This window comes from Podarcis erhardii (genome assembly GCF_964252035.2).
Source record: "Podarcis erhardii genome assembly, chromosome: 10".
Classification (NCBI taxonomy): Eukaryota; Metazoa; Chordata; class Lepidosauria; order Squamata; family Lacertidae; genus Podarcis; species Podarcis erhardii.
The window spans coordinates 41,735,461-41,749,430 of NC_138500.1; the positions used below are offsets into that span (position 1 = coordinate 41,735,461).

General features: G+C 37.5%; 1 protein-coding gene across 3 annotated transcripts in view; it reads right to left on the bottom strand.

The window, feature by feature from the left end:
* Positions 1-13,970, bottom strand: part of PTPRQ (protein tyrosine phosphatase receptor type Q) — a 106,604-nt gene that overhangs the window by 51,479 nt on the left and 41,155 nt on the right. For all 3 annotated transcript variants that reach the window (XM_081878558.1, XM_081878557.1, XM_081878556.1), the window contains exons 29-40: positions 13,805-13,930; positions 13,531-13,710; positions 12,664-12,771; positions 11,612-11,893; positions 10,351-10,533; positions 9,684-9,785; positions 7,879-7,999; positions 5,970-6,130; positions 4,922-5,067; positions 3,724-3,892; positions 1,823-2,116; positions 811-1,086 (exon numbers count right to left, since the gene is read on the bottom strand). In XM_081878558.1, coding sequence (XP_081734684.1) covers positions 811-1,086; positions 1,823-2,116; positions 3,724-3,892; positions 4,922-5,067; positions 5,970-6,130; positions 7,879-7,999; positions 9,684-9,785; positions 10,351-10,533; positions 11,612-11,893; positions 12,664-12,771; positions 13,531-13,710; positions 13,805-13,930 — 2,148 coding nt within the window. The remainder of the gene's footprint in view (positions 1-810; positions 1,087-1,822; positions 2,117-3,723; positions 3,893-4,921; positions 5,068-5,969; positions 6,131-7,878; positions 8,000-9,683; positions 9,786-10,350; positions 10,534-11,611; positions 11,894-12,663; positions 12,772-13,530; positions 13,711-13,804; positions 13,931-13,970) is intronic.

Here is a 13,970-nt window from a genome sequence, read left to right on the forward strand (position 1 = left end):
ATAAATAGGTACCGCTCCGGCGGGAAGGTAAACGGTGTTTCCATGCGCTGCTCTGGTTTGCCAGAAGCGGCTCGTCATGCTGGCCACACGACCTGGAAGCTGTATGCTGGCTCCCTCGGCCAATAATGCGAGATGAGCGCCGCAACCCCAGAGTCGGTCATGACTGGACCTAATGGTCAGGGGTCCCTTTACCTTTACCTAATCTTAATAGGTGCATGTCACAATGATTAAAACAATGTTAACAGTCAATTTAGAAACCACCAGAGAATGGTTCAAGAGGCAGTGTAATCCTAATTTCCTTGTTATCACATCACCTAATTTGATATTCAGCTAACAGGTATATGTCCCATCACAGAAAAATAAGAATATAGGATGCTGCCCCTCATACAAAGTATTAGCACAAGTATTAGCTCAATATTGTTTACACAGGTTGGCAGCAGATCTCTGAGGTTTCAGACTGGTGTCTCCCTCATCCCTACTTGGAGATTCCATGGATTGAAAACCTTAAGAGTTTAAAGCTGGGGGTTTTCCTGTTGTTATTCTGTCTGTCACAGCTACAATAAACCTACCATTAAAATTATGGACTAGTCATTTCTTCATCAGAGGGCAAATGGGCAAATTTAACAGGGGATCAGATACTTTCCCCCCTCACTGTATGTTCAGAAGAAGATCCTACTTCAATAAGTGTTCTACACTGCAGGGGCAACAAATATTAAGATAACAAAACCTTGTCTAAAGTAAAAAAAAAAAAAATACATTCAACTCAGTTTGTGTCTAATGATCTTGCTGGCACCTAAACTTGTTACTCACCAGACTCATCTGTGAAGAACATCAAAACAGTGGATGGGCCGAGCCCTTTTCCAGTTCTTGCAGATACATAAAAACTATAGAGTACAAATGGTGAAAGATCTTCTAAGACAACTGAGTTATTGGAAGTAGTGAAAGAATCATTTCGTTCTAGTCCATGCAGCTTTAAGACATAGCTTATTATGATGCCATTTGCCCGGGCTGGAGGATCCCAGGATAACATCACTGAGGTAGACGAAAGGTTTTTATAAGATGTCATAATTGGTGCAGATTCTGGAACTGCATCAATAGATAAAGGGGAAAATATTAAACTGCTAAAAAAACTTTATTGTGAAATCTCTAATAAGCATCTACACACGTACTTTTTCTTTCATTATCTAAATGCAGAATTGCAGCACACATTAGATAACAGTAATGGCATGCCCATTCTTTTCTTAACCACCTATAATTAATTCAGTTTAAAGTGATTAAAATAATTTCATGAGACAATATTACAGTGAATTTATTTTTAAAAAACTATCATTTTGCTAAACAGAGGCTGGACATCTTGACAAACACCACAGGGCAACATCATAGGATACAGCACCATCCATAAGCTAACTTGCAAATTAGCATGCAGACCAATCTATTCTGAAGTAAGCCCGTGTCACTTACTTCCACACAAAAATCCAAGCTTAATTTACACAGTTTCACAAAAATTAGGTTTGCAGTGCTGTGTTTCTCCTATAACCTTACACTGAATGGATATTTTAGACATGCAAAATTGTATCCAGGCCTTGAAAAATCTTGGTTATGAGACTTTAACATCACAACACCTTTGAAGTTGGCTTCTCTTTTTACCTCTTTCCTTGATTTTGATTCTGCAGAAATTGTTTTCCATCACATTTTAAGCTTCTTTATATTGTGTTGTACAGAAAGGCCATAGTCCTCACAGAAGTACTCCAAGTCACACATTGCCCATGCCTGGACAAACCCAATATTTAAGAACAAGAACAAAACAAAGTATGGAACATACCATCTTCTTCAGTTCGGATGTGCAGACTAGCAGTGTGCATTTCAGACACTCCATTTTCTGTTGCTGGAGTGATTTTTAGAAGATAACTGGTATATTTTTCTAGTTTACGAAGAACCACATTTGTATCATTCAAAATGAGTGACAGAATCTCATGGTCTGTCTGAGCATCCTGCATTGTCAGTGAAACCTTGTAGAAGACCATTCCATTAGGTTGGGCTGGGGGCATCCAGCTTATATTTACAGCAGTGGAAGAAATGTTTTGATAGGCCAGCTGTTCCACAGGTCCATCTGGAACTATAGCACAAATAAGCAAAAGTTAAAGGGTCTGTATGCACTCTCTTCTCTTATACTTACATGTGGCTATACATAAGGACTAGGGATGGAAGTAATTCACATTGGTTTCAACCTGAAATGTTCCGGATTAATGATACTTAACTCATTTTTTGAAAAGACAATTGCTTTTATAAACATAAAAAAACTCTAGTCTTCTGTACTAAAAGTAAGCACATGCTATATATTCAGTGTATGTGGATGTATTCCTTAGCCAAAGCATGATAAAGGCAGAGGAAAACATTATTCAAAGCTCCCTCGCATTCAAAACAAAACAAAACAAAACATGTCCCCGTGTATAGAAACCAGCATGCCTGGGAGTAAGTTTCTTGTTTAGTCTTCTCTCTTTCCAGCAGTCAGGAAGCTTTGTATATGAGGGACCATTTCGTCCTTCACATACAATTGAAAATGCTAGAAATTGGAAAATGCACAGTATGCAACTAATATAGTCTGGATGTTACAGAACTTTTATTGAGTTTAAGCAGATGGTTTTATTTTTGCTCTATATTCCCTCATCTAACAAGGGTTAAATATAGATTTCTTGGGGGATCAATTTGGTAATGAAGGCTTATTAAACATCTCATTAAAATGCAAAACCATGGTTGATGAGGCATGTGCCATTATATTCTCTGATTCTTAAGCGTTCTTCAATGGAAGTAAGTCGACTGATTTCAGTAAGACTTGCTTCCAGGATAGAGATCACACCTTACACTGAAAATTGAGTTTTAGCATTCCACTAATAATTATAATTATTAGAATGTCAAATAGAATTTCAGGGATAAATTCCAAAGGTTAAAAGCCTGTATATGGGATTATGAATAAATAAAAGCAATCTGCCTACACCTGCTTTATTAGAAACTGAAAATGGAACGAAGCTACACTCCTAGGAGCAATAACGATGAGAAAACTTTGCAACCCCTTAAGTCTAAACAGGGCCATAGAGACTGTATGTCTGAGGAGGACAAGAAAGAAACAAATATAATTGTGAAAAATCTGCAGAGCAGATGGGTAGAGACTAGTATTAGCTAAAACAGGTGCACTGTGGAATACAGTAGTTAGGTCCAAATCAAAGAGACTCTGATAACAAGGTGGTCTGTTAAAAATAGTGAATTGAGATACACCTTAAATCTGATTATTGTACATCTAGTTGAATCTCTGGTGTGAGGAATGTCATAAATCCTGGGACAGAGAAATAACTATACAGTGGTACCTCGGGTTAAGAACTTAATTCATTCTAGAGGTTCATTCTTAACCTGAAACTGTACTTAACCTGAGGTACCACTTTAGCTAATGGGGCCTCCCGCTGCCACCATGCCGCCGCCATGCAATTTCGGTTCTCAACCTTAAGCAAAATTCTTAACCCGAGGTACTATTTCTGGGTTAGCAGAGTCTGTAACCTGAAGCGCCTGTATCCCGAGGTACCACTGTATGAGTACCATAGATGCCTTTAAAAGGGGCACATAATGTGGTACCATCACTACCCTATTGCAATCCTGCCAAATCCTTCCTTAGAAGACTAATTTCTATAAGTTTTACAATATATTTTGATAATATTTTTTTAAAATGCATACCATCTTGATCTGTGTACAAATGTATGATTTCACTGGTTTGGTTTCCATTTCCAAAGGCTGTGCTAGCACTTAACCAAAGTGTGTAGTGGCTCCATTTTGCCAAGTTGCTTAATACAGTAGACAAAGTTGCATTGTCGACACCACTGTCAATAGCGTAACTGGTAAAATTCTGGGCAGAGGTAGGGGAAAAATATTTGCACAAAAAAGCACAATTAAAACCAAAGTCGTAACCATTTCTGTAAACGGTGACCCAGTTGCCATGTAACACTAAGTGAAACCATGGTTAAGTGTAAATGTGCAAACTCACTGTAAAAATCACAATAGTTTTGCTTTTTCCCTGGTCCTTCTGCAATACTACTTGGAGCAAACTGCTGCCTGGTTTGCCTGTAATAAGACAAACTACAGGTCTCAGTTCTGATATAATGCTAAGCAAAACCACAATTTAGCTTCAGGTACCACGATAGCAGGATGATGTGAGGAGCAACATAGCAGCCATGATTTTTTATTGTGAGTACACATACACATATGTGTATTGGTGTATTGTGTGTTTTGGTTTAGTTTTAGTGTGTATTGATTTAGTTTTAGTTGCAAACTGGGCCAAGATAAGGATTTTTTAAATTTTAAATTTATTTATTTGATATTAAACAAGGAACTAGTACCTTAGCTAAGCAAGAAACTAAGATATTTAAAACTATGTAAAATTACCTATATTTGTAAACCTTTAGATAACAAAATGCATCCAGTGGCTATATTTATTGAGCAAATGAAACTATATCAAGCACTACAGCAGTAATGACACTAAAGCTTTTAAGGATATAATTTCTATTTCTAAGCACACAAAAGGTTAGGTTTTTGCTATGTTCTTCATACAGCCACCAGAGGGGGCTTTGCTTATACTAAAACGGTAGTGAAAGTGAACCTTAAATTCTATAGTTTAATGAGTGTTGTAATGGCATGGAAGCAAGGAGTCAAACTTCAGCAGTTTTCAGTGAAACTGTGGGTAGGTAGATGTGTAAGGATATATGTATTCATAAGCCTGTTTCTGTTTCATACTGTGATATGGGCTCATTCTGAGAGCTGTTTAAAATTAATATGAAGCTACTCCTCATGCATATGGTGGTCACGAACAAATTTACAAAACAATTAATTCAATCTTTACCATGGAAATTCAGGGAAAAGAAAAAAACCTGAAATTTACCTGCATGTAAGTGTCCGAATCATTTTTGTAGTAAATCGAATAAAACTGTATAACTCCATTGGGCTTTTGAGGAGGATCCCAGAAGATTCGTACTGATGAAGAGGTAATGTTTTTATACCACACATTTTTAGGTGGGTCACTTGGAGCTGAAAAACATGTTTACATTTACCTTTTACATTTTGGCATGTAATTGCTACACAAATGAATCAATAATACAACACAGTTGATTTTCCGGCCCTGCAAAATTGGGGAGATTTCACACTATGCAAAATTTATTCATAATTTTTAAATTCAGTCTCATCCTCCAGATAAGGCATATAATGTGGGCAAACAGTGATAGACAAGAACCAACAGTACAAATGCTATCTGGAAACACATTTGAAAGACCGACAGATATTTGGTAAAAATTGGGTTCATATTAAAGGTTTAGGTTGAAAGAGAACACATCAGGAAAAGTATTTTTAAACATTGTTTAAAAAATTATGAATTGTAGTTTCCTAGCCACATCATTTTAGTCAACATGTATTTCCCACCCACCCCCACCCCCGTTTTAGTCTATGAAGGGAAAGCAATCTCAGAGGAGGCAAGACCGATCACCCCCAGAGTGAAGAGAAACAATAAGATGAAAATGTCCCTTTATTTGATTGGAATAAGAATTCAGCTTCTGAAGGCACATGGCTTAAACAGAACTGAAATGCTATGAATGAGTGGAAAGAATCATGTTCTTTTTAGGAGGTACTTATTTACATACAGCATCTATTACCAAATTATTTTACTTGTCTTAGGTGATTTGGGTGGATAAGATTTTATTTACTGCATACTGGTGGGATCATTCTCAATAGTAAATCAAATTTTTTCTTTCATTGTTTACTTGCAATAATGTTTACTTTTTAACATTATTGTCTGTATACTGAACAATGAATTATGTCTTCCAGGTGATCAATAATAAAAGCTAAAAAGTCATTAAGAACAATCAACAAGAAAAGTCAAAGGAAAAGCAACAACAACCAGATTACAAAATTAAATTATGGCAACAACGTACTCTTACCTCCTTCAGAGGTAATGAAGCTGATCATGTCACTCTTTATATTTCCGTCTCCAAATCTGGTACTTGCTGTTACATAAACACTATATTCCATCTTATTTTCAAGATCCGTGATGTCTAATGAAGTTTCTGTTACATTAATGCTTCTTCTTGAAATTATATTCCTAAATGCATTAAATGAAATGTATAAATATAACTGATGTTGTCCATAAACACATCTGAAGTTTGAACAGGAAGTGATGTTAACCATTTGATTTTTGTCTGGTAGATAGAGGGCGGATGATGATCCAGACTAGAACCGTTGTCATGAAGGGAGAGGGAATTTAACCTTTTGCCTCCACCAGTCAATAGCTGTTGTAGGGCTGAGTGACCATCCTAAAAGTGCCATCACTGCAGCTTTCCTGTACAAGGCTGAGGAAGGTCAAGGTTGAAGTCAGGATTGTGTGGCATGCTCAGCAGTGGAGCCAATCCAAAACTCCTGCAACAATATCCATTGAACCCGAACCTTGCCGTCACCCCAAACACCTGAAGGAGCATCTCCAACTCAGCCCAGACACTAAGATCCAGCTCTGAGGGCCTTCTGGTGGTTCCCTCACTGAAAGAAAAGAAGTTACAGGGAACCAGGCAAAGGGCCTTCTCGGCAGTCGTGCACTCCTTGTGGAATGCCCTCCCATAAGATATCAAGGAGATAAATAACTATACATCTGAAGGCAGCCCTTCATAGGGAGGTTTTTAATGTCTGATGTTTTATTAAGTTTTGATGTGTGTTAGAAGGCACACATAGTGGCTGGGGCAACCCAGCCAGATGGGCAGGGTATAAATAATAAAATAATTATTATCATTATCCAGATAAACTACAGAAGCAGCAGGGCCAGCAAGGTGACTGCCTCATCCCTCTGGCCACTGCTGATCACACATATGGATCATCCAACTTTTGTGGCTGCTATTTGACACTGGCAATTCTCCTTTTAGGGCAGCTAGCAAATGTGTGTAGTTCGGGGCAGAGAAGGGTCTGAATTGTGACCACTGTGAGGGGAAAGGGTTTAATCTCCCTATGCCAGGCTTCCTCAACCTCGGCCCTCCAGATGTTTTTGGCCTACAACTCCCATGATCCCTAGCTAGCAGGACCAGTGGTCAGGGATGATGGAAATTGTAGTCTCAAAACGTTTGGAGGGCCGAGGTTAAGGAAGCCTGCCCTATGCCAAGGTTCCAATCTGGAATACAGTGGTACCTTGGGTTACATACGCTTCAGGTTACATACGCTTCAGGTTATAGACTCTGCTAACCTAGAAATAGTACCTCGGGTTAAGAACTTTGCTTCAGGATGAGAACAGAAATGGTGCAGCGGCAGTGGGAGGCCCCATTAGCTAAAGCGGTACCTCAGGTTAAGAACAGTTTCAGGTTAAGAACGGACCTCCGGAACGAATTAAGTACGTAACCAGAGGTACCACTGTACATTCAAACAAACAAGGGCTATTTATGAGATTATATGGCAATGCATGTAGATATTTGCTTCCCCAACACACACATACCATTTTCCCATCATTGCCAAACAAAGATGTTATTAGGCTATATGGACTATTGGTCTGACTCAGTGTAAGGCAGCTTTTGATGTCAACGTATGACCATCACTTGCACTATTGTTGGACAGAGTGTAGCAGCTTGGATGGCAAAAACATCTTGTTTTTGAAAACTGGCATCCAAAATTACTTCAAGAATCTAGTGAGCACTGGCCTGCAAAATGTGTAAAAGCTGCAGAAACCTCAGCTTTAATTCATAAAGGTCTAGTTGTTTAAAGTGATGAGCCAGAACTCATGCATAACAAATGTAATCAACAAGTGTAAAGAGTTAAAAAAAACAGCTTAAAATTTCTGGTAGGTGACAGATTCTTATTTATCTAGAAAAATCTTACCAGACATAAACTGTGTAATAGAGGATAATTCCATTTGGCTCCAGTGGTGGTTGCCATGACAACTTCACAATGACACCAGACAACTGTTTTACTGTGAGCAATTGCGGAGGAGAGCTAGGAGCTTAAAGAGAGGACACAATATCATGTTAAATACAATTTCAGCGATAAATAAATAAAAAATCTTAAAATGGCATTTTATCCATATAAATTAGCGTTTAAAGGAGGGTATTTGGTTTGAGGTGTTTTGTCTTTGTTTTGCAGTGAGATAATAAGGGACAATTTTGCATGGTGCTGTTAAGACATCTGTTTCTGCAATTCAATAGAAAACAGTATTTCATGAGAAAACAGAGCAATGGGTGTGTCACTGTGATTCACCTATGTTCCAAGTGCATTGCTGCAATTATTTCCTTGTAATAGAAATATTAACTTTATAGCTGGGAAAGCATGTAAACTACAATAAAATAGTTCCTTTGAACTAGAAATAATTATATTATCTCCAAAGGGTGGGGAAATTGCTGAGTATTTTACTGATGGATGGCTAACAGCACGAAGCATGTTTATTTATTAACCCCTTCAAATTTCAAAAGAGTCAAAGGTTTATATGTTATGTAGACTCAAGATAATTAAAACTCAGCCTGATCAAAACAGTGGTAAAACTATACAGTAAGACGATATAACAGTGTGGGGGGGGGGAATAGGTGTAGCTCAGTGGCAGAGCATGTCACACACACACACACACACACACACACACACACACACACTCCTGGTCTTGTAAGCCCTATTCATGTGTTATGCATGGATGGGGACATGTTTCTGGTTCCAGTCTCAACATCACATTAGCATCGCTGCAACATCTGCCTAAGAGTTCCTTTAGAGCAGGAACTCTAGCTAACAGGACCAGTGGTCAGGGATGATAGGAATTGCAGTCCCAAAACAGATGGAGGGCCAAGTTTGGCCATGCCTGCTTTAGTGATAGCCAAGTTCAACATGTAGATGTTTGAGAGGACAGGCAGGGTTAGCCCAGGTAACAGAAGGGTGATCCTGTTCCTACTCCAACAAATGAGTGCCCTATTTGTGTTTAACTTACAAACAAAACTTTTTGTAAAAAGAGGAGTTTTGTAGAACTGGGAAAGATCTCTATCTCAGATTTAGAAGACCAACACCTAGCCAGTTCATGACCCATTGGTCTGATTCAGTATAAAGTAACAACAACTAAGGTTGATCCGATTTGAACTATTTCAACTCATCCAGTGGTCTTTAACTATTCTATCTTAAGTTTTAGTATATGTTAAGAAACAACAACAGCAACAACAACAGATGATAGAACACTTCATCAGAAACAAAAATATTAACATTTAATTGTGTTTATTTTAACTCACACAAAACAGCATAGTGTACCAAAATTTCAGGTCATAGTGTAATCATGCATGCAAATGGGAAACATGATCACAACTATGAGAAATATGTGGTGCATGTGGTCTGAGGTTCAGAACAGTCTGTACTTGCAAGAAAGAACACCCTAAACATTTTTTGTTTGTTTGTCATAATACAGTACTGCTTTCTTTACTATGTAACTGAATTTTCGATATATGAGAATTTTTTGAAATTAGCAAATGCCAACATAAAACTGCCTGTTTTTCCATCCCACACAGAAGTTTGTCTACAAACATTCTGACAATCCCTCCGCCCCCAGCAATTAGATTTTTTTTGTACAACATTCTGTGCCTTCAGTCCTGCTTAGCCAATTGATGTTAAAGATGTCAACTGCATAAAACACTGTAATTAGACAATGACAGAAAGCTTACCATCTTCATCAGTCAACATGTGCAAAGGAGCACTGCGAGGACCTTCACCCTTTACAGTGCTTGAAGAGACCTCAACAATATATCTTGTATATATTTTTAAGCCTAAATAAATAATAAATTGTTAATAATATGTATATGTTTGAAATTTTAGATACACATTTATACATACATATTTGTGTGTTATATGTAGCTTTTTCTGTTACTTTCACATATTTTAGAGAAGTCCCTCAAAGTTCAGTATTGCAATCAGAAAAAAACTTAAATAAATAAAGGTTTAACCATTTCTATTTTTTTATTTTACAACAAATAAAAGTCACAAAATTCAAAGAACGTTTTGCAGCGGCACACAAACAGTATTGAATTGTTTTTTGACAAGCCTTTTCCAGGCTACTAATTAACTTGCCTTTGCCTGTTCAAATTTTATTGTTGCATTTTAAATTTATATTTATGTGATTCTATCCCACCCCAATATCAGGGCAAAACAAAATAAATAGTAAACACAGATAAATTTATTTCAACACAATATTCTCCCCCCATCTATCATTTTTATTGTTAATCTAATTCTAAAGCAATATTATTAAATATATACTATACAGTATGAACTAAGCAAAATAAACCAGCAAAGACACTATCATTTTAAAGTCACAAACTGCTATATTACAGTTACCTGTAATAGTTAGTGATAGATGTGTGGTGTTGATGGTTCTTTCATCAGTTCCATCAGTCTCTCTGAGATATACGGTATATGTCTCTATAATCCCATTGGGGACAGATGGTGGAAGAAATGATAGCTCTATCTCTGAAGAAGAGATATTCTTATAAGTTACGTTTTGTGGTGGGAATTCGGGAACTGAAATGGAAGAATTCAGAGAAAAGTTATTAAAATTTCAGATAATCATTAAGTGTATAATGACTGAGGAAGTAACAACTGAAACTCAAGTGTGAACCATCCCAGTCATCAAGTACCACCATCACTCTTTTATCCAACCAATTGGTAATACTTGCAGACCTATCAGTACAGATTTAGTTTAGTTTAGTTTTTAAACAAAACAAAACAAAAGCAAGGAGAATTTTACAAAGGATACTTAGCAACTTCAAATCTAGTATAAAAGCACCGTAATGGGGTCTCTTATCATCTAGTTAGATTCCTAGTTCACTAGTAGGGAAATGATTTTTTTTCAGACAGAGTATATTATTTCAAACCAAATTATATCAGATAGGAGTGTGAAGGTCTTTATTAATAATCAGCCCTTGTTAGTCTAATTTGCCTTGTGATGAATGTATTTGCTTAGTTCTTTTCAACTGGGCAGAAGCTGTCTCCAACTGATTTTCTCCAGTTCCCTTGTACTATGGCAGTCCAGCTTTGCATATGCCAAGCTTTTCTTGAGTATCCCCAACTCTCAAGAAAGGCTATTGGGAGACAACTAGGGTATATAGTGAGGGCAGGATGCTAGAAAACCCCACTGCATAAAAGCAAAGGAGTTTGCCCCTACTTTTGACTGACACTCCTCTCTTCCTGGGCTAAGACTGCTGGCTGCAGGCTGATGATGAATTGTTGGTATCTGCTTAACTGTTACCAATACTCTTTAACATGCTTAGCAGCGTAATTCTGATCAAGATTCAAGGAATTGTCATTTCCTATGACTTTTGCCCACCTATCTGGCTTGTTACTCAGGGCTGGTGGGTTGGAGAAAAGCATATTTACTTCCTGCCCCCTGTCCCATCTGATACTTAGCACACGGATAGCAGTGTGATCCCCTACATTAGAATATACCAGATGCAAAACCGAATACATGTGCTACCATGATATATCAGGTTCATGCCCAAATCCCTAAGATGCTTATCTGCAAGAAAATCCACTGGAGTTTAATGATGCTTAAAATGGAAGCCACAGAGATAAAAAAAGTATTCCAAAATGCTGCACTTACCAGTATCAGCCGTTCTTACAGATAACAAGGGAGATGACTGATTCCCATGCCCAAGGCGGGTGAATGCCCTTACAGAAATATTGTACAGAGTATATGGTTTCAAGCCATTTAAAAGGAGATTTGTTGCTGTTGTGTTTCTCAGAATTAAAGCACTAGCATCATCACACATGACTTCATAATGAGTTATAATCCCATTAGGCTTCTCAGGTGGTGACCATCTTAAACTTATTTCTGTGGCAGTCACTTCTAATATCTCAACATGTTGGGGTGGTGAACCTGGTTCTTTAGTTTAGAAAACATAAAAGAAAATCACTTGGAGTTGTCCCCCCCCCCACACACAGATATTAAACATCTGTCTACATCAATTCAGTTTCTTTAAGAACAACTAGAAGTTACAGTAAGAACAGGAACTGATCGATGCAACATTTTTCTTCTACCCATAGTTATGCTGTCACTGTAACATCAATTATAGGTAAGATAGCTAGGCACCTTCTCATCAATCATGGAATTATGAGTCAAAATGTAATTTAAAGGTATAGTGAAGGGTAATCTTTTCAAAGAATGACTCATTTCCAGCTTCTGAATATCCAAAGAACTATGCAATTTCTGCCAACATTACCAGTTAATTTTAATGCAAAATAAAAACACTATATATGTTTTAAATATGTAACTGTTTGGGCATATTGGCAGTGAAATATAGAACTAGAGATATCACGGTCTGAGGGGGGGGGAAAAGAAAAATGAAGTGGTGGTTTCCCTCTCCTCAATTTTCCTAGTTATTTTGGGGGGGAGCCTTCACATTTCTATACAAAACCTAGTCAGCTGGTGCTTCTCTAATTTAGAAGCAAATTTCTATCATGTAAAATCAAAGCAGGAAATGCTGCTGTCCTGTTTTAGTTAGGAAAAAAACCAAAATTCGTGAAGGACACAGGGAAGTCCAGGGGGATCCTCAGAAAGACAGATTTATTAACTTCCACTAGGTAGCCTGCACAAGATGGATTAATCAGCAATGACATAAAAAATTATAAAATTAGCATGACCAATATGCTTACCATCCTCAGGTGTTCTCACAAAAATATCATTGTCTTCAGACAGAGCACTTTCCCCTATAGTTGTGGAAGCTGCTACTCTCATTTTATAATTTGTATACTTTCTCAAACCTAGAAGGAATAAAAAGAAAAAAAATTGCAAGCACAAGACACTGGTATATTGGGTGTGCACTATTGAAATTAACCAATTCATACAGTTCTGATTCACTATTGATCTGGGTGGGGACTCTGGCTTTGGATTCTGCCACATTATCTTTATGATTTTATTTTTTAAATTCTGTTTTCCACTAGTTGTTGTTAATATTGTGTGTGTGTGTGTGTGTGTGCGCGCAAGAGAGAGAGGGGGGGGGGGGGAACCACTAGAATGAAAATACAATCTAAGACCATTTGTATTACTAAATACCACTAAAATAGAAGTATCTAAAGCTAGATTAAAGTATCCTTTATTCAGCATTCCTCCAAGGTGAAGAATGCTGCAAGTATTGTCAGTTCTTTACAAGTATTTTGGTTCATTAAGGCCTGTTGAATATACATAGAGATGCAGAAATACAGTGGTACCTCTGGTTACGTACTTAATTTGTTGCGGAGGTCTGTTCTTAACCTGAAACTGTTCTTAACCTGAAGCACTACTTTAGCTAATGGGGCCTCCCGCTGCTGCCGCGCCACCGCCACCCAATTTTTGTTCTCATCCTGAAGCAAAGTTATTAACCCGAGGTACTATTTCTTGGTTAGCGGAGTCTGTAACCTGAAGCGTATGTAACCTGAAGCCTATGTAACCCGAGGTACCACTGTATAGAAAAGTTAAATCTATATTCTATTCCAGCATCCCTTTGATAGCTACTACAGCAATTATTTAAAAGCTACTCTTACCTGTAATCAAGATGCTGTTATTTGACGTAGTCATGTGAAAAGCTCTATGTGTATCCAGCTCCATTGCATAAACTGTGTAATGTGTGATCTTTCCATTGGGGTTTATTGGTATATCCCAATAAAGCAAAACTGAGGACGAACTAATATTTTTATAATTAATATTTTCAACTGAGCTTGGAACTGCAGAAGAAAAACAATCCATTTAGTATGAGTTAGAAGTGTGAAGAAAATTAAGTACTGCCAGCATGAAATTATGTCAGCAATAAAATTTTACCTTGTTCACTTGTCCTAGCAATGAGAAGAGCTGGTGGTCCTTCTCCAATAATGGTAAAAGCAGACACCTCAATTGCATATGTAGTGAAAGGCTGGAGTCCATTTACAAGATAGGATAGCTGCTCAGCTGAAAGGGAAATGTTTTCAATGCATTTTTTATATATATG